This window comes from Melanotaenia boesemani, chromosome 5 (assembly GCF_017639745.1).
Source record: "Melanotaenia boesemani isolate fMelBoe1 chromosome 5, fMelBoe1.pri, whole genome shotgun sequence".
NCBI classification, from domain to species: Eukaryota; Metazoa; Chordata; class Actinopteri; order Atheriniformes; family Melanotaeniidae; genus Melanotaenia; species Melanotaenia boesemani.
The window spans coordinates 860,731-880,320 of NC_055686.1; the positions used below are offsets into that span (position 1 = coordinate 860,731).

At 44.5% G+C, this 19,590-nt stretch overlaps 1 protein-coding gene across 1 annotated transcript in view; it reads right to left on the bottom strand.

Annotated features, from left to right (window-relative positions):
* The window catches only part of dlg4b (discs, large homolog 4b (Drosophila)), an 83,428-nt gene extending 65,292 nt beyond the window's left edge, over positions 1 to 18,136 (bottom strand). The window contains exons 1-2 of the mRNA XM_041984592.1: positions 18,094 to 18,136; positions 14,108 to 14,227 (exon numbers count right to left, since the gene is read on the bottom strand). Of these exons, the coding sequence (XP_041840526.1) occupies positions 14,108 to 14,227; positions 18,094 to 18,112 (139 nt within the window). The 5' untranslated portion in view covers positions 18,113 to 18,136. The remainder of the gene's footprint in view (positions 1 to 14,107; positions 14,228 to 18,093) is intronic.
* Between the last annotated feature and the right edge of the window lie 1,454 nt (positions 18,137 to 19,590).

Genomic DNA, 19,590 nt, shown 5'->3' on the forward strand with positions numbered 1-19,590 from the left:
TAGGTGTTAGTGTGTGTAGGTCTTAGAGTGTGTAGGTGTTAGTGTGTAGGTGTTAGTGTGTGTAGGTGTTAGTGCGTGTAGGTGTTAGTGTGTGTAGGTGTTAGTGTGGGTAGGTGTTAGTGGGTGTAGGTGTTAGTGTGTGTAGGTGTTAGTGGGTAGGTGTTAGTGTGTAGGTGTTAGTGCGTGTAGGTGTTAGTGCGTGTAGGTGTTAGTGCGTGTAGGTGTTAGTGTGTGTAGGTGTTAGTGTGTGTAGGTGTTAGTGGGTAGGTGTTAGTGTGTTTAGGAGTTAGTGTGTGTAGGTGTTAGTGTGTGTAGGTGTTAGTGGGAAGGTGTTAGTGTGTGTAGGTGTTAGTGGGTAGGTGTTAGTGTGTGTAGGTCTTAGAGTGTGTAGGTGTTAGTGTGTAGGTGTTAGTGCGTGTAGGTGTTAGTGCGTGTAGGTGTTAGTGTGTGTAGGTGATAGTGCGTGTAGGTGTTAGTGTGTGCAGGTGTTAGTGTGTGCAGGTGTTAGTGTGTGTAGGTGTTAGTGTGTAGGTGTTAGTGTGTGTAGGTGTTAGTGTGTGTAGGTCTTAGAGTGTGTAGGTGTTAGAGTGTGTAGGTGTTAGTGTGTGTAGGTGTTAGTGTGTGTAGGTCTTAGAGTGTGTAGGTGTTAGAGTGTGTAGGTGTTAGTGTGTGTAGGTTTTAGTGCGTGTAGGTGTTAGTGTGTGTAGGTGTTAGTGTGTGTAGGTTTTAGTGCGTGTAGGTGTTAGTGTGTGTAGGTGTTAGTGTGTGTAGGTGTTAGTGGGTAGGTGTTAGTGTGTTTAGGAGTTAGTGTGTGTAGGTGTTAGTGTGTGTAGGAGTTAGTCTGTGTAGGTGTTAGTGTGTGTAGGTGTTAGTGTGTGTAGGTTTTAGTGGGTAGGTGTTAGTGTGTGTAGGTGTTAGTGTGTGTAGGTGTTAGTGTGTGCAGGTGTTACTGTGTGTAGGTCTTAGAGTGTGTGTAGGTGTTCGTGTGTGTAGGTGTTAGTGTGTGTAGATATTAGTGTGTGCAGGTGTTAGTGTGTGTAGGTGTTAGTGTGTAGGTGTTAGTGGGTAGGTGTTAGTGTGTGTAGGTGTTAGTGGGTAGGTGTTAGTGTGTGTAGGTGTTAGTGTGTGTAGGTGTTAGTGTGTGCAGGTGTTAGTGTGTGTAGGTGTTAGTGTGTGTAGGTCTTAGAGTGTGTAGGTGTTAGTGTGTGTAGATATTAGTGTGTGTAGGTGTTAGTGCGTGTAGGTGTTAGTGTGTGCAGGTGTTAGTGTGTGCAGGTGTTAGTGTGTGTAGGTGTTAGTGTGTAGGTGTTAGTGTGTGTAGGTGTTAGAGTGTGTAGGTGTTAGTGTGTGTAGGTCTTAGAGTGTGTAGGTGTTAGTGTGTAGGTGTTAGTGCGTGTAGGTGTTAGTGCGTGTAGGTGTCAGTGTGTGTAGGTGTTAGTGGGTAGGTGTTAGTGTGTGTAGGTGTTAGTGTGTGTAGGTGTTAGTGTGTGTAGGTGTTAGTGGGTAGGTGTTAGTGTGTGTAGGTGTTAGTGTGTGTAGGTGTTAGTGGGTAGGTGTTAGTGTGTGTAGGTGTTAGCGTGTGTAGGTGTTAGTGGGTAGGTGTTAGTGTGTGTAGGTGTTAGTGTGTGTAGGTGTTAGTGGGTAGGTGTTAGTGTGTGTAGGTGTTAGTGTGTGTAGGTCTTAGAGTGTGTAGGTGTTAGTGTGTAGGTGTTAGTGCGTGTAGGTGTTAGTGTGTGTAGGTGTTAGTGCGTGTAGGTGTTAGTGTGTGTAGGTGTTAGTGTGTGTAGGTGTTAGTGGGTAGGTGTTAGTGTGTTTAGGAGTTAGTGTGTGTAGGTGTTAGTGTGTGTAGGTGTTAGTGTGTGTAGATGTTAGAGTGTGTAGGTGTTAGTGTGTGTAGGTCTTAGAGTGTGTAGGTGTTAGTGGGTTGGTGTTAGTGTGTTTAGGAGTTAGTGTGTGTAGGTGTTAGTGTGTGTAGGAGTTAGTGTGTAGGTGTTAGTGTGTGTAGGTGTTAGTGTGTGTAGGTGTTAGTGTGTGTAGGTGTTAGTGTGTGTAGGTGTTAGTGTGTGTAGGTGTTAGTGGGTAGGTGTTAGTGTGTGTAGGTCTTAGAGTGTGTAGGTGTTAGTGTGTAGGCGTTAGTGCGTGTAGGTGTTAGTGTGTGTAGGTGTTAGTGCGTGTAGGTGTTAGTGTGTGTAGGTGTTAGTGTGTGTAGGTGTTAGTGCGTGTAGGTGTTAGTGTGTTTAGGAGTTAGTGTGTGTAGGTGTTAGTGTGTGTAGGTGTTAGTGTGTGTAGATGTTAGAGTGTGTAGGTGTTAGTGTGTGTAGGTCTTAGAGTGTGTAGGTGTTAGTGGGTTGGTGTTAGTGTGTTTAGGAGTTAGTGTGTGTAGGTGTTAGTGTGTGTAGGTGTTAGTGTGTGTAGGTGTTAGTGTGTGTAGGTGTTAGTGGGTAGGTGTTAGTGTGTGTAGGTGTTAGTGTGTGTAGGTGTTAGTGGGTAGGTGTTAGTGTGTGTAGGTCTTAGAGTGTGTAGGTGTTAGTGTGTAGGTGTTAGTGTGTGTAGGTGTTAGTGTGTGTAGGTGTTAGTGTGTGTAGGTGTTAGTGGGTAGGTGTTAGTGTGTGTAGGTCTTAGAGTGTGTAGGTGTTAGTGTGTAGGTGTTAGTGCGTGTAGGTGTTAGTGCGTGTAGGTGTTAGTGTGTGTAGGTGATAGTGCGTGTAGGTGTTAGTGTGTGCAGGTGTTAGTGTGTGCAGGTGTTAGTGTGTAGGTGTTAGTGTGTAGGTGTTAGTGTGTGTAGGTGTTAGTGTGTGTAGGTCTTAGAGTGTGTAGGTGTTAGAGTGTGTAGGTGTTAGTGTGTGTAGGTGTTAGTGTGTGTAGGTCTTAGAGTGTGTGTAGGTTTTAGAGTGTGTAGGTGTTAGTGTGTGTAGGTGTTAGTGTGTGTAGGTGTTAGTGTGTGTAGGTGTTAGTGTGTGTAGGTGTTAGTGTGTAGGAGTTAGTGTGTGTAGGTGTTAGTGTGTGTAGGAGTTAGTCTGTGTAGGTGTTAGTGTGTGTAGGTGTTAGTGTGTGTAGGTGTTAGTGGGTAGGTGTTAGTGTGTGTAGGTGTTACTGTGTGTAGGTGTTAGTGGGTAGGTGTTAGTGTGTGTAGGTGGTTAGTGTGTGTAGGTGTTAGTGTGGGTAGGTGTTAGTGTGTGTAGGTGTTCAGTGTGGGTAGGTGTTAGTGGGTGTAGGTGTTAGTGTGTGTAGGTGTTAGTGGTAGGATGTTAAGTGTGTAGGTTGTTAGTGCGTGTAGGTGTTAGTGCGTTGTAGGTGTTAAGTGTGTGTAGGTGTTAGTGTGTGTAGGTGTTAGTGTGTGTAGGTGTTAGTGGGTAGGTGTTAGTGTGTTTAGGAGTTAGTGTGTGTAGGTGTTAGTGTGTGTAGGTGTTAGTGTGTGTAGGTGTTAGAGTGTGTAGGTGTTAGTGTGTGTAGGTCTTAGAGTGTGTAGGTGTTAGTGGGTAGGTGTTAGTGTGTTTAGGAGTTAGTGTGTGTAGGTGTCAGTGTGTGTAGGAGTTAGTGGGTAGGTGTTAGTGTGTGTAGGTGTTAGTGTGTGTAGGTGTTAGTGTGTGTAGGTGTTAGTGGTAGGTGTTAGTTGTGTGTAGGTGTTAGTGTGTTGTAGGTGTTAGTGGGTAGTGTTAGTGTGTGTAGGTGTTCAGCGTGTGTAGGTGTTAGTGGGTAGGTGTTAGTGTGTGTAGGTGTGTAGTGTGTGTAGGGTGGTTAGTGGGGGTAGGTGTTAGTGTGTGTAGGTGTTAGTGTGTGTAGGGTCTTAGAGTGTGTAGGTGTTAGTGTGTAGGTGTTAGTGCGTGTAGGTGTTGTGTGTGTAGGTGTTAGTGCGTGTAGGTGTTAGTGTGTGTAGGTGTTAGTGTGTGTAGGTGGTTAGTGGGTAGGTGTTAGTGTGTTTAGGAGTTAGTGTGTGTAGTGTTAGTGTGTGTAGGGTGTTAGTGTGTGTAGAGTGTTAGAGTGTGTAGGTGTTATGTGTGGTAGGTCTTAGAGTGTGTAGGTGTTAGTGGGTTGGTGTTAGTGTGTTTAGGAGTTAGTGTGTGGAGGTGTTAGTGTGTGTAGGAGTTAGTGTGTAGGTGTTAGTGTGTGTAGGTGTTAGTGTGTGTAGGTGTTAGTGTGTGTAGGTGTTAGTGTGTGTAGGTGTTAGTGTGTGTAGGTGTTAGTGGGTAGGTGTTAGTGTGTGTAGGTCTTAGAGTGTGTAGGTGTTAGTGTGTAGGTGTTAGTGCGTGTAGGTGTTAGTGTGTGTAGGTGTTAGTGCGTGTAGGTGTTAGTGTGTGTAGGTGTTAGTGTGTGTAGGTGTTAGTGGGTAGGTGTTAGTGTGTTTAGGAGTTAGTGTGTGTAGGTGTTAGTGTGTGTAGGTGTTAGTGTGTGTAGATGTTAGAGTGTGTAGGTGTTAGTGTGTGTAGGTCTTAGAGTGTGTAGGTGTTAGTGTGTGTAGGTGTTAGTGTGTTTAGGAGTTAGTGTGTGTAGGTGTTAGTGTGTGTAGGAGTTAGTGGGTAGGTGTTAGTGTGTGTAGGTGTTAGTGTGTGTAGGTGTTAGTGGGTAGGTGTTAGTGTGTGTAGGTGTTAGTGTGTGTAGGTGTTAGTGGGTAGGTGTTAGTGTGTGTAGGTCTTAGAGTGTGTAGGTGTTAGTGTGTAGGTGTTAGTGTGTGTAGGTGTTAGTGTGTGTAGGTGTTAGTGTGTGTAGGTGTTAGTGGGTAGGTGTTAGTGTGTGTAGGTCTTAGAGTGTGTAGGTGTTAGTGTGTAGGTGTTAGTGCGTGTAGGTGTTAGTGCGTGTAGGTGTTAGTGTGTGTAGGTGATAGTGCGTGTAGGTGTTAGTGTGTGCAGGTGTTAGTGTGTGCAGGTGTTAGTGTGTGTAGGTGTTAGTGTGTAGGTGTTAGTGTGTGTAGGTGTTAGTGTGTGTAGGTCTTAGAGTGTGTAGGTGTTAGAGTGTGTAGGTGTTAGTGTGTGTAGGTGTTAGTGTGTGTAGGTCTTAGAGTGTGTAGGTTTTAGAGTGTGTAGGTGTTAGTGTGTGTAGGTTTTAGTGCGTGTAGGTGTTAGTGTGTGTAGGTGTTAGTGTGTGTAGGTGTTAGTGGGTAGGTGTTAGTGTGTTTAGGAGTTAGTGTGTGTAGGTGTTAGTGTGTGTAGGAGTTAGTCTGTGTAGGTGTTAGTGTGTGTAGGTGTTAGTGTGTGTAGGTGTTAGTGGGTAGGTGTTAGTGTGTGTAGGTGTTACTGTGTGTAGGTGTTAGTGGGTAGGTGTTAGTGTGTGTAGGTGTTAGTGTGTGTAGGTGTTAGTGTGGGTAGGTGTTAGTGTGTGTAGGTGTTAGTGTGGGTAGGTGTTAGTGGGTGTAGGTGTTAGTGTGTGTAGGTGTTAGTGGGTAGGTGTTAGTGTGTAGGTGTTAGTGCGTGTAGGTGTTAGTGCGTGTAGGTGTTAGTGTGTGTAGGTGTTAGTGTGTGTAGGTGTTAGTGTGTGTAGGTGTTAGTGGGTAGGTGTTAGTGTGTTTAGGAGTTAGTGTGTGTAGGTGTTAGTGTGTGTAGGTGTTAGTGTGTGTAGGTGTTAGAGTGTGTAGGTGTTAGTGTGTGTAGGTCTTAGAGTGTGTAGGTGTTAGTGGGTAGGTGTTAGTGTGTTTAGGAGTTAGTGTGTGTAGGTGTCAGTGTGTGTAGGAGTTAGTGGGTAGGTGTTAGTGTGTGTAGGTGTTAGTGTGTGTAGGTGTTAGTGGGTAGGTGTTAGTGTGTGTAGGTGTTAGTGCGTGTAGGTGTTAGTGTGGGTAGGTGTTAGTGTGTAGGTGTTAGTGTGTGTAGGTGTTAGTGTGTGTAGGTCTTAGAGTGTGTAGGTGTTAGTGTGTAGGTGTTAGTGCGTGTAGGTTTTAGTGCGTGTAGGTGTTAGTGTGTGTAGGTGTTAGTGTGTGTAGGTGTTAGTGGGTAGGTGTTAGTGTGTTTAGGAGTTAGTGTGTGTAGGTGTTAGTGTGTGTAGGAGTTAGTCTGTGTAGGTGTTAGTGTGTGTAGGTGTTAGTGTGTGTAGGTGTTAGTGGGTAGGTGTTAGTGTGTGTAGGTGTTACTGTGTGTAGGTGTTAGTGGGTAGGTGTTAGTGGGTAGGTGTTAGTGTGGGTAGGTGTTAGTGTGTGTAGGTGTTAGTGTGTGTAGGTGTAAGTGGGTAGGTGTTAGTGTGTGTAGGTGTTACTGTGTGTAGGTGTTAGTGGGTAGGTGTTAGTGTGTGTAGGTGTTACTGTGTGTAGGTGTTAGTGGGTAGGTGTTAGTGTGTGTAGGTTTTAGTGGGTAGGTGTTAGTGTGTGTAGGTGTTAGTGTGTGTAGGTGTTAGTGTGTGCAGGTGTTAGTGTGTGTAGGTCTTAGAGTGTGTGTAGGTGTTCGTGTGTGTAGGTGTTAGTGTGTGTAGATATTAGTGTGTGCAGGTGTTAGTGTGTGTAGGTGTTAGTGTGTAGGTGTTAGTGGGTAGGTGTTAGTGTGTGTAGGTGTTAGTGTGTAGGTGTTAGTGGGTAGGTGTTAGTGTGTGTAGGTGTTAGTGGGTAGGTGTTAGTGTGTGTAGGTGTTAGTGTGTGTAGGTGTTAGTGTGTGCAGGTGTTAGTGTGTGTAGGTGTTAGTGTGTGTAGGTCTTAGAGTGTGTAGGTGTTCGTGTGTGTAGGTGTTAGTGTGTGTAGATATTAGTGTGTGTAGGTGTTAGTGCGTGTAGGTGTTAGTGTGTGCAGGTGTTAGTGTGTGCAGGTGTTAGTGTGTGTAGGTGTTAGTGTGTAGGTGTTAGTGTGTGTAGGTGTCAGAGTGTGTAGGTGTTAGTGTGTGTAGGTCTTAGAGTGTGTAGGTGTTAGTGTGTAGGTGTTAGTGCGTGTGGGTGTTAGTGTGTGTAGGTGTCAGTGTGTGTAGGTGTTAGTGGGTAGGTGTTAGTGTGTGTAGGTGTTAGTGTGTGTAGGTGTTAGTGTGTGTAGGTGTTAGTGGGTAGGTGTTAGTGTGTGTAGGTGTTAGTGTGTGTAGGTGTTAGTGTGTGTAGGAGTTAGTGGGTAGGTGTAAGTGTGTGTAGGTGTTAGCGTGTGTAGGTGTTAGTGGGTAGGTGTTAGTGTGTGTAGGTGTTAGTGGGTAGGTGTTAGTGTGTGTAGGTGTTAGTGTGTGTAGGTCTTAGAGTGTGTAGGTGTTAGTGTGTAGGTGTTAGTGCGTGTAGGTGTTAGTGTGTGTAGGTGTTAGTGCGTGTAGGTGTTAGTGTGTGTAGGTGTTAGTGTGTGTAGGTGTCAGTGTGTGTAGGTGTTAGTGGGTAGGTGTTAGTGTGTGTAGGTGTTAGTGTGTGTAGGTGTTAGTGTGTGTAGGTGTTAGTGGGTAGGTGTTAGTGTGTGTAGGTGTTAGTGTGTGTAGGTGTTAGTGTGTGTAGGAGTTAGTGGGTAGGTGTAAGTGTGTGTAGGTGTTAGCGTGTGTAGGTGTTAGTGGGTAGGTGTTAGTGTGTGTAGGTGTTAGTGGGTAGGTGTTAGTGTGTGTAGGTGTTAGTGTGTGTAGGTCTTAGAGTGTGTAGGTGTTAGTGTGTAGGTGTTAGTGCGTGTAGGTGTTAGTGTGTGTAGGTGTTAGTGCGTGTAGGTGTTAGTGTGTGTAGGTGTTAGTGTGTGTAGGTGTTAGTGGGTAGGTGTTAGTGTGTTTAGGAGTTAGTGTGTGTAGGTGTTAGTGTGTGTAGGTCTTAGTGTGTGTAGATGTTAGAGTGTGTAGGTGTTAGTGTGTGTAGGTCTTAGAGTGTGTAGGTGTTAGTGGGTTGGTGTTAGTGTGTTTAGGAGTTAGTGTGTGTAGGTGTTAGTGTGTGTAGGAGTTAGTGGGTAGGTGTTAGTGTGTGTAGGTGTTAGTGTGTGTAGGTGTTAGTGGGTAGGTGTTAGTGTGTGTAGGTGTTAGTGTGTGTAGGTGTTAGTGTGTGTAGGTGTTAGTGGGTAGGTGTTAGTGTGTGTAGGTCTTAGAGTGTGTAGGTGTTAGTGTGTAGGTGTTAGTGTGTGTAGGTGTTAGTGCGTGTAGGTGTTAGTGTGTGTAGGTGTTAGTGTGGGTAAGTGTTAGTGGGTAGGTGTTAGTGTGTGCAGGTGTTAGTGTGTGCAGGTGTTAGTGTGTGTAGGTGTTAGTGTGTGTAGATCTTAGAGTGTGTAGGTGTTAGTGTGTAGGTGTTAGTGCGTGTAGGTTTTAGTGCGTGTAGGTGTTAGTGTGTGTAGGTGTTAGTGTGTGTAGGTGTTAGTGGGTAGGTGTTAGTGTGTTTAGGAGTTAGTGTGTGTAGGTGTTAGTGTGTGTAGGAGTTAGTCTGTGTAGGTGTTAGTGTGTGTAGGTGTTAGTGTGTGTAGGTGTTAGTGGGTAGGTGTTAGTGTGTGTAGGTGTTACTGTGTGTAGGTGTTAGTGGGTAGGTGTTAGTGTGTGTAGGTGTTAGTGTGTGTAGGTGTTAGTGTGTGTAGGTGTAAGTGGGTAGGTGTTAGTGTGTGTAGGTGTTACTGTGTGTAGGTGTTAGTGGGTAGGTGTTAGTGTGTGTAGGTGTTACTGTGTGTAGGTGTTAGTGGGTAGGTGTTAGTATGTGTAGGTTTAGTGGGTAGGTGTTAGTGTGTGTAGGTGTTAGTGTGTGTAGGTGTTAGTGTGTGCAGGTGTTAGTGTGTGTAGGTGTTAGTGTGTGTAGGTCTTAGAGTGTGTGTAGGTGTTCGTGTGTGTAGGTGTTAGTGTGTGTAGATATTAGTGTGTGCAGGTGTTAGTGTGTGTAGGTGTTAGTGTGTAGGTGTTAGTGGGTAGGTGTTAGTGTGTGTAGGTGTTAGTGGGTAGGTGTTAGTGTGTGTAGGTGTTAGTGTGTGTAGGTGTTAGTGTGTGCAGGTGTTAGTGTGTGTAGGTGTTTGTGTGTGTAGGTCTTAGAGTGTGTAGGTGTTCGTGTGTGTAGGTGTTAGTGTGTGTAGATATTAGTGTGTGCAGGTGTTAGTGTGTGTAGGTGTTAGTGTGTAGGTGTTAGTGCGTGTAGGTGTTAGTGTGTGCAGGTGTTAGTGTGTGCAGGTGTTAGTGTGTGTAGGTGTTAGTGTGTAGGTGTTAGTGTGTGTAGGTGTTAGAGTGTGTAGGTGTTAGTGTGTGTAGGTCTTAGAGTGTGTAGGTGTTAGTGTGTAGGTGTTAGTGCGTGTAGGTGTTAGTGCGTGTAGGTGTCAGTGTGTGTAGGTGTTAGTGGGTAGGTGTTAGTGTGTGTAGGTGTTAGTGTGTGTAGGTGTTAGTGTGTGTAGGTGTTAGTGGGTAGGTGTTAGTGCGTGTAGGTGTTAGTGCGTGTAGGTGTTAGTGTGTGTAGAAGTTAGTGGGTAGGTGTTAGTGTGTAGGTGTTAGTGCGTGTAGGTGTTAGTGCGTGTAGGTGTTAGTGTGTGTAGGTGTTAGTGTGTGTAGGTGTTAGTGTGTGTAGGTGTTAGTGTGTGTAGGTGTTAGTGGGTAGGTGTTAGTGTGTTTAGGAGTTAGTGTGTGTAGGTGTTAGTGTGTGTAGGAGTTAGTCTGTGTAGGTGTTAGTGTGTGTAGGTGTTAGTGGGTAGGTGTTAGTGTGTGTAGGTGTTACTGTGTGTAGGTGTTAGTGGGTAGGTGTTAGTGTGTAGGTGTTAGTGTGTGTAGGTGTTAGTGTGTGTAGGTGTTAGTGTGTGTAGGTGTTACTGTGTGTAGGTGTTAGTGTGTGTAGGGGTTAGTGTGTGTAGATTTTAGTGTGTGTAGGAGTTAGTGTGTGTAGGTGTTAGTGTGTGTAGGTGTTAGTGTGTGTAGATATTAGTGTGTGTAGGTGTTAGTGCGTGTAGGTGTTAGTGTGTGCAGGTGTTAGTGTGTGCAGGTGTTAGTGTGTGTAGGTGTTAGTGTGTAGGTGTTAGTGTGTGTAGGTGTTAGAGTGTGTAGGTGTTAGTGTGTGTAGGTCTTAGTGTGTGTAGGTGTTAGTGTGTGTAGGTGTTAGTGTGTGTAGGTGTTAGTGGGTAGGTGTTAGTGTGTGTAGGTGTTAGTGTGTGTAGGAGTTAGTGGGTAGGTGTAAGTGTGTGTAGGTGTTAGCGTGTGTAGGTGTTAGTGGGTAGGTGTTAGTGTGTGTAGGTGTTAGTGGGTAGGTGTTAGTGTGTGTAGGTGTTAGTGTGTGTAGGTCTTAGAGTGTGTAGGTGTTAGTGTGTAGGTGTTAGTGGGTAGGTGTTAGTGTGTGTAGGTGTTAGTGGGTAGGTGTTAGTGTGTGTAGGTGTTAGTGTGTGTAGGTGTTAGTGTGTGCAGGTGTTAGTGTGTGTAGGTGTTTGTGTGTGTAGGTCTTAGAGTGTGTAGGTGTTCGTGTGTGTAGGTGTTAGTGTGTGTAGATATTAGTGTGTGCAGGTGTTAGTGTGTGTAGGTGTTAGTGTGTAGGTGTTAGTGCGTGTAGGTGTTAGTGTGTGCAGGTGTTAGTGTGTGCAGGTGTTAGTGTGTGTAGGTGTTAGTGTGTAGGTGTTAGTGTGTGTAGGTGTTAGAGTGTGTAGGTGTTAGTGTGTGTAGGTCTTAGAGTGTGTAGGTGTTAGTGTGTAGGTGTTAGTGCGTGTAGGTGTCAGTGTGTGTAGGTGTTAGTGGGTAGGTGTTAGTGTGTGTAGGTGTTAGTGTGTGTAGGTGTTAGTGTGTGTAGGTGTTAGTGGGTAGGTGTTAGTGCGTGTAGGTGTTAGTGCGTGTAGGTGTTAGTGTGTGTAGAAGTTAGTGGGTAGGTGTTAGTGTGTAGGTGTTAGTGCGTGTAGGTGTTAGTGCGTGTAGGTGTTAGTGTGTGTAGGTGTTAGTGTGTGTAGGTGTTAGTGTGTGTAGGTGTTAGTGGGTAGGTGTTAGTGTGTTTAGGAGTTAGTGTGTGTAGGTGTTAGTGTGTGTAGGAGTTAGTCTGTGTAGGTGTTAGTGTGTGTAGGTGTTAGTGGGTAGGTGTTAGTGTGTGTAGGTGTTACTGTGTGTAGGTGTTAGTGGGTAGGTGTTAGTGTGTAGGTGTTAGTGTGTGTAGGTGTTAGTGTGTGTAGGTGTTAGTGTGTGTAGGTGTTACTGTGTGTAGGTGTTAGTGTGTGTAGGGGTTAGTGTGTGTAGATTTTAGTGTGTGTAGGAGTTAGTGTGTGTAGGTGTTAGTGTGTGTAGGTGTTAGTGTGTGTAGATATTAGTGTGTGTAGGTGTTAGTGCGTGTAGGTGTTAGTGTGTGCAGGTGTTAGTGTGTGCAGGTGTTAGTGTGTGTAGGTGTTAGTGTGTAGGTGTTAGTGTGTGTAGGTGTTAGAGTGTGTAGGTGTTAGTGTGTGTAGGTCTTAGTGTGTGTAGGTGTTAGTGTGTGTAGGTGTTAGTGTGTGTAGGTGTTAGTGGGTAGGTGTTAGTGTGTGTAGGTGTTAGTGTGTGTAGGTGTTAGTGTGTGTAGGAGTTAGTGGGTAGGTGTAAGTGTGTGTAGGTGTTAGCGTGTGTAGGTGTTAGTGGGTAGGTGTTAGTGTGTGTAGGTGTTAGTGGGTAGGTGTTAGTGTGTGTAGGTGTTAGTGTGTGTAGGTCTTAGAGTGTGTAGGTGTTAGTGTGTAGGTGTTAGTGCGTGTAGGTGTTAGTGTGTGTAGGTGTTAGTGCGTGTAGGTGTTAGTGTGTGTAGGTGTTAGTGTGTGTAGGTGTTAGTGGGTAGGTGTTAGTGTGTTTAGGAGTTAGTGTGTGTAGGTGTTAGTGTGTGTAGGTCTTAGTGTGTGTAGATGTTAGAGTGTGTAGGTGTTAGTGTGTGTAGGTCTTAGAGTGTGTAGGTGTTAGTGGGTTGGTGTTAGTGTGTTTAGGAGTTAGTGTGTGTAGGTGTTAGTGTGTGTAGGAGTTAGTGGGTAGGTGTTAGTGTGTGTAGGTGTTAGTGTGTGTAGGTGTTAGTGGGTAGGTGTTAGTGTGTGTAGGTGTTAGTGTGTGTAGGTGTTAGTGGGTAGGTGTTAGTGGGTAGGTGTTAGTGTGTGTAGGTCTTAGAGTGTGTAGGTGTTAGTGTGTAGGTGTTAGTGTGTGTAGGTGTTAGTGCGTGTAGGTGTTAGTGTGTGTAGGTGTTAGTGTGGGTAAGTGTTAGTGGGTAGGTGTTAGTGTGTGCAGGTGTTAGTGTGTGCAGGTGTTAGTGTGTGTAGGTGTTAGTGTGTGTAGATCTTAGAGTGTGTAGGTGTTAGTGTGTAGGTGTTAGTGCGTGTAGGTGTTAGTGCGTGTAGGTGTTAGTGTGTGTAGGTGTTAGTGTGTGTAGGTGTTAGTGGGTAGGTGTTAGTGTGTTTAGGAGTTAGTGTGTGTAGGTGTTAGTGTGTGTAGGAGTTAGTCTGTGTAGGTGTTAGTGTGTGTAGGTGTTAGTGTGTGTAGGTGTTAGTGGGTAGGTGTTAGTGTGTGTAGGTGTTACTGTGTGTAGGTGTTAGTGGGTAGGTGTTAGTGTGTGTAGGTGTTAGTGTGTGTAGGTGTTAGTGTGTGTAGGTGTAAGTGGGTAGGTGTTAGTGTGTGTAGGTGTTACTGTGTGTAGGTGTTAGTGGGTAGGTGTTAGTGTGTGTAGGTGTTACTGTGTGTAGGTGTTAGTGGGTAGGTGTTAGTATGTGTAGGTTTTAGTGGGTAGGTGTTAGTGTGTGTAGGTGTTAGTGTGTGTAGGTGTTAGTGTGTGCAGGTGTTAGTGTGTGTAGGTGTTAGTGTGTGTAGGTCTTAGAGTGTGTGTAGGTGTTCGTGTGTGTAGGTGTTAGTGTGTGTAGATATTAGTGTGTGCAGGTGTTAGTGTGTGTAGGTGTTAGTGTGTAGGTGTTAGTGGGTAGGTGTTAGTGTGTGTAGGTGTTAGTGGGTAGGTGTTAGTGTGTGTAGGTGTTAGTGTGTGTAGGTGTTAGTGTGTGCAGGTGTTAGTGTGTGTAGGTGTTTGTGTGTGTAGGTCTTAGAGTGTGTAGGTGTTCGTGTGTGTAGGTGTTAGTGTGTGTAGATATTAGTGTGTGCAGGTGTTAGTGTGTGTAGGTGTTAGTGTGTAGGTGTTAGTGCGTGTAGGTGTTAGTGTGTGCAGGTGTTAGTGTGTGCAGGTGTTAGTGTGTGTAGGTGTTAGTGTGTAGGTGTTAGTGTGTGTAGGTGTTAGAGTGTGTAGGTGTTAGTGTGTGTAGGTCTTAGAGTGTGTAGGTGTTAGTGTGTAGGTGTTAGTGCGTGTAGGTGTTAGTGCGTGTAGGTGTCAGTGTGTGTAGGTGTTAGTGGGTAGGTGTTAGTGTGTGTAGGTGTTAGTGTGTGTAGGTGTTAGTGTGTGTAGGTGTTAGTGGGTAGGTGTTAGTGCGTGTAGGTGTTAGTGCGTGTAGGTGTTAGTGTGTGTAGAAGTTAGTGGGTAGGTGTTAGTGTGTAGGTGTTAGTGCGTGTAGGTGTTAGTGCGTGTAGGTGTTAGTGTGTGTAGGTGTTAGTGTGTGTAGGTGTTAGTGTGTGTAGGTGTTAGTGTGTGTAGGTGTTAGTGGGTAGGTGTTAGTGTGTTTAGGAGTTAGTGTGTGTAGGTGTTAGTGTGTGTAGGAGTTAGTCTGTGTAGGTGTTAGTGTGTGTAGGTGTTAGTGGGTAGGTGTTAGTGTGTGTAGGTGTTACTGTGTGTAGGTGTTAGTGGGTAGGTGTTAGTGTGTAGGTGTTAGTGTGTGTAGGTGTTAGTGTGTGTAGGTGTTAGTGTGTGTAGGTGTTACTGTGTGTAGGTGTTAGTGTGTGTAGGGGTTAGTGTGTGTAGATTTTAGTGTGTGTAGGAGTTAGTGTGTGTAGGTGTTAGTGTGTGTAGGTGTTAGTGTGTGTAGATATTAGTGTGTGTAGGTGTTAGTGTGTGTAGGTGTTAGTGTGTGTAGGAGTTAGTGTGTGTAGGTGTTAGTGGGTAGGTGTTAGTGTGTGTAGGTGTTAGTGGGTAGGTGTTAGTGTGTGTAGGGGTTAGTGTGTGTAGGAGTTAGTGTGTGTAGGTGTTAGTGTGTGTAGGTGTTAGTGGGTAGGTGTTAGTGTGTGTAGGGGTTAGTGTGTGTAGATTTTAGTGTGTGTAGGAGTTAGTGTGTGTAGGTGTTAGTGTTTGTAGGAGTTAGTGTGTGTAGGTGTTAGTGTGTGTAGGTGTTAGTGTGTGTAGGAGTTAGTGTGTGTAGGTGTTAGTGTGTGTAGATATTAGTGTGTGTAGGAGTTAGTGTGTGTAGGTGTTAGTGGGTAGGTGTTAGTGTGTGTAGGTGTTAGTGGGTAGGTGTTACCCAGCAGAGCCTGGAACAGGTCACTCTGGAAGATGTTAAGCAGCTTCTCTGCGCGACCTTTGACTCCATCAGCTGCATCAGCCTGACAGGCCTCCATCACCTGCAGAGCGCGCTCAGTATCTGCAGGACACACAACCTGTTAGTGCTTCTGCTGGTTCCTCAGCCAGCAGGTCTGAGAAGACTAGGAGGACCACTTCAGACTGTTTCAGAGAGTGGAAAACCCTTCCTAGCTGGTCCTGACTGGAGACACTGGTTTGAAGTTTGTATTGGGCAGTTTTTTTTAACCCTGTCCTGTCCAGCATCCTAACATACAGGACGGTGGTCTCTGTGCCACAGTTTGCTGGACAGATTTGTCTACCAAGGGAGACATGTTATATACATGGCTGCCCTTTTATTATTTTTATTATAATCTCATTTCCTTTAGTCTTGATATGTCAGTGCCGAACCTGACAGGGAGATGGAGAAAGGGGAGAAAGACAAAAGGACAGAATTCAAACGTGGATATAAAAGTTGTCTTGGCTCCTAAATCACATCAGTATTCAGAAAAACACTATAAACTACCACATGGTACATAAAGATAACACAATGATGATATGAAACGTCATCAAAAGTACCTGCAGAGAAACGTACCAACACACAAACATCAGCAACATCTAGTCAGAACCAGATGGAGAGACGAGCATGTTTGTGAGCGTGCACGTGTGAACGTGAACATGCATGTGTGACTATGTAACAAGGATGAAACTTGTGCTTGTAAGGGGGCCGTGTCTACGACACACCCCAAGCATCAGGGGGAGACGAGGGGGAGCCCAAGGCCCCAAAGACCCGGCAGGTCCGCAGAGCAAAGAGCCCAGGACAGCCAAGGTAGACAGAGTAGCGGCTCCACTCAGCCCAGAGCAGAGGGGCCACCAGACCAGAGCCCCCCAGCAGGACGGGGAAGGGGCACCGAGCAGCCAAGGGCGATGGTGAGCAGGCCCAGCGGGCACCGAGCGCTGTGGCACAGGCCGCAGAGAGGGCAGGCGCCCCTCAGGTCCAGGGGGTCCAGGAGGGAGCGGGTGGTTTAAAGGTTTTATTGGGTGGTTTAAAGGTTTCATTGGGTGGTTTAAAGGTTGTATTGGGCGGTTTAAAGGTTGTATTGGGCGGTTTAAAGATTGTATTGGGAGGTTTAAAGGTTGTATTGGGTGGTTTAAAGGTTGTATTGGGCGGTTTAAAGGTTTCATTGGGTGGTTTAAAGGTTGTATTGGGCGGTTTAAAGGTTGTATTGGGCGGTTTAAAGATTGTATTGGGCGGTTTAAAGGTTGTATTGGGTGGTTTAAAGGTTGTATTGGGTGGTTTAAAGGTTTCATTGGGTGGTTTAAAGGTTGTATTGGGCGGTTTAAAGGTTGTATTGGGCGGTTTAAAGGTTGTATTGGGTGGTTTAAAGGTTTCATTGGGTGGTTTAAAGGTTGTATTGGGTGGTTTAAAGGTTGTATTGGGCGGTTTAAAGGTTGTATTGGGTGGTTTAAAGATTGTATTGGGCGGTTTAAAGGTTGTATTGGGTGGTTTAAAGGTTGTATTGGGCGGTTTAAAGGTTTTATTGGGTGGTTTAAAGGATGTATTGGGTGGTTTAAAGGTTTCATTGGGTGGTTTAAAGGTTGTATTGGGTGGTTTACAGGTTGTATTGGGTGGTTTTTTGTGGTTGTAATGGGAGGGAGTGGGTGGATTTATGGGTGTATTGGGTGGTTTTTAGGGCTCTAATGCGAGAGAGCGGTTGGTTTTAAGGTTGTATTGGGTGGTTTAAAGGTTTCATTGGGCAGTTTAAAGGTTGTATTGGGTTGTTTAAAGGTTGTATTGGGTGATTTAAAGGTTGTATTGGGCGGTTTAAAGGTTTCATTGGGTGGTTTAAAGGTTGTATTGTGTGGTTTAAAGGTTTCATTGGGTGGTTTAAAGGTGTATTGTGTGGTTTAAAGGTTGTATTAGATGATTTAAAGGATGTATTGGGCGGTTTAAAGGTTGTATTGGGTGGTTTAAAGGTTTCATTGGGTGGTTTAAAGGTTGTATTGGGTGGTTTAAAGGTTTTATTGGGTGGTTTAAAGGTTGTATTGCGTGGTTTAAAGGTTGTATTGGGTGGTTTAAAGGTTGTATTGGGTGGTTTTTTGGGGTTGTAATGGGAGGGAGTGGGTGGATTTATGGGTGTATTGGGTGGTTTTTAGGGCTCTAATGCGAGAGAGTGGTTGGTTTTAAGGTTGTATTGGGTGGTTTAAAGGTTTCATTGGGTGGTTTAAAGGTTGTATTGGGTGGTTTAAAGGTTTCATTGGGTGGTTTAAAGGTTTCATTGGGCGGTTTAAAGGTTGTATTGGGTTGTTTAAAGGTTGTATTGGGTGATGTAAAGGTTGTATTGGGCGGTTTAAAGGTTTCATTGGGCGGTTTAAAGGTTGTATTGGGCGGTTTAAAGGTTGTATTGGGCGGTTTAAAGGTTTCATTGGGCGGTTTAAAGGTTGTATTGGGCGGTTTAAAGGTTGTATTGGGCGGTTTAAAGGTTTCATTGGGCGGTTTCAAGGTTGTATTGGGCGGTTTAAAGGTTGTATTGGGCGGTTTAAAGGTTGTATTGGGCGGTTTAAAGGTTTCATTGGGCGGTTTAAAGGTTGTATTGGGCGGTTTAAAGGTTTCATTGGGCGGTTTAAAGGTTGTATTGGGCGATTTAAAGGTTGTATTGGGCGATTTAAAGGTTGTATTGGGCGGTTTAAAGGTTGTATTGGGTGGTTTAAAGGTTGTATTGGGCGTTTTTAAGGTTGTATTGGGTGGTTTAAAGGTTTCATTGGGCGGTTTAAAGGTTGTATTGGGCGGTTTTAAGGTTGTATTGGGTGGTTTAACGGTTGTATTGGGTGGTTTTTTGGGGTTGTAATGGGAGGGAGTGGGTGGATTTATGGGTGTACTGGGTGGTTTTTTGGGCTCTAATGCGAGAGAGCGGTTGGTTTTAAGGTTGTATTGTGTGGTTTAAAGGTTTCATTGGGCGGTTTAAAGGTTGTATTGGGTGGTTTAAAGGTTGTATTGGGTGATTTAAAGGTTGTATTGGGCGGTTTAAAGGTTGTATTGGGTGGTTTAAAGGTTGTATTGGGTGGTTTAAAGGGCTCTAATGGGAGAGAGCGGTTGGTTTAAAGGTTTTATTGGGTGGTTTAAAGGTTTTATTGTGTGGTTTAAAGGTTGTGTTGGGTGGTTTAAAGGTTTTATTGGGTGGTTTAAAGGTTTATTGGGCGGTTTAAAGGTTGTGTTGGGTGGTTTAAAGTTTGTATTGGGTTGTTTTAAAGATTGTATTGGGCATTTTAAAGGTTGTATTGGGTGGTTTAAAGGTTTTATTGGGAATTTTAAAGGTTGTATTGGGTGGTTTAAAGGTTTTATTGGGCATTTTAAAGGTTGTATTTGGTGGTTTAAAGGTTTTATTGGGTGGTTTTAAGGTTGTATTGGGTGGTTTAAAGGTTTCATTGGGTGGTTTTAAGGTTGTATTCGGTGGTTTAAAGATTGTGTTGGGTGGTTTAAAGGTTGTATTGGGTTGTTTTAAAGGTTGTATTGGGCTCTACTAAGGTCGCATTGGGAGGAAGCTGGTCGTTTTATCATTGCATTGCCTGGTTTTCAGGTTATATTGGGATCTACATCTAAAAGTTTAAGGATCGTAGATCTGGAGGACCAGGTTTGGCCAGCACTGCAAATCCATGTTTTTCCCAGTTCACCCAGTAACACACACACACTGGGACATTTGGTAAAAGCATGTAGAGGTCAGAGGTCACACAGACAACAGGGTCATGAACACGACCGCAGGAAAATAAGCTGAAGAAGAAGATGAGGCCAACAGAAAGGGGAGAAGCTCCACACACACACATCTTATCACATATATACACACACACACATGCACACACACACACACATTATCACACACACACATTATCAAACACACACGTACAGAATGACAAACAACAAAAACATCAGATATTGTCAGAGCTGCGTCTCACCTTCTCTCTTCAGCGGCATGTCGTCTCTGATCCACACAAATCCTCTTTAGGGATTTTACAGACACACACACACTGCATGCTGGGTAATGCAGTCCTGCTTTCTGCTCGGATGTAGGCCACGCTGAAGCCCCGCCCACCTGCACTGCATGCTGGGTAATGAAGTCCTGCTTTCTGCTCGGATGTAGGCCACGCTGAAGCCCCGCCCACCTGCACTGCATGCTGGGTAATGAAGTCCTGTTTTATGCTCTGATGTGGGCCACGCTGAAGCCCCGCCCACCTGCAGAGCTCAGCCTGGGACTGGACAGGGTCAGAGTCAGTTTGATTGACAGCTCTGATCAGCTGTTTATTTTCATGTTTGATAGAAAACGATGATGTAAAAAATGTTTATACGTGGATGGAGAGCTGGACGCCCCACCTTTACAAGCTGGTAGAACAAATGTAAAGAGAAATGTTTAAAGGCAAAATAAGCAGCACTGACACCTAGTGTTTCAAATCAGAACTGCAGTCGAAAGAGAAAAACACGGACAGCGTTCTTCTTCTTCTTCTCTGAGAGTTTCTGTAGGTTGCCGGTTTGTGAGTGGACGGTTTTTATATGCAGCTTATGAAGGACGGAGAACAAAGCGCCAGCAAACATCATGATGAGGAGAGAAGATGATTCACACACAGGAAGTTGCTATGCTTCGCAATGCTAGCGCTAATTTCACGCGTTAGCATGAACTAGAGTGTAAACAAAAGCTACATTAATTAACAAATGTTTCCCCTTAGTCTCACTTAATAAATGAATTTGATAGTATTTTAATAAGTTTATAAGGACAAACACAGTATCCACTCGGTCCAAACATCATTACATGTGTTGTTGTGAACTAACAGGCCACCAGTTTACTCCACTAATACGTCCATACACTCACACACACTCATTTAATGAGCGCCGAGGAATAAATTAGACTAAAATCTTTGTAAATCAAGATAAACTTTTAGGTTAATTTAAGCTAAATGCTGGTGTTTACCTGTGGAGGAGAAAATTTGCCAGCTCAGACTTCTCCACCTTTTAAAAGATTCTCCAGCATTGATCCTCGTTTTATTCTGTTTTTGGTGGTTTGCTTTTTTATCAGGATGCCGAAGCGTTTTAGGTTTTCCTGAAACTATTTCTGGTCGCTTCTTTCACCATCTTCCATACCTGCAGGCTGCTGCTCTTTTACAGACATAAAATACCAAACGCTGCCTTGTTGGCAACCGTGGGGAGTCTCTTATGATTGGATAAGAAACCAGGAAGTTGGGAAGAGCAACACGGTTATTCCGGCACAGAACTCTTATTTTGAAGGAGAAAAACTTGACAAGACGTTGTTGATGTAGGACACAGTTTGTTTATAGGGAAGGTTTCTTTTATCCCTCACAGCAAATTAGAACTTTTAAAATTATTTTTAAAGAAACATCATAATTATTCAGCCTTTAATTAAGAAGCTGTGCTGGTGTTAGTGTTCAGAAAGCAGCTCACAC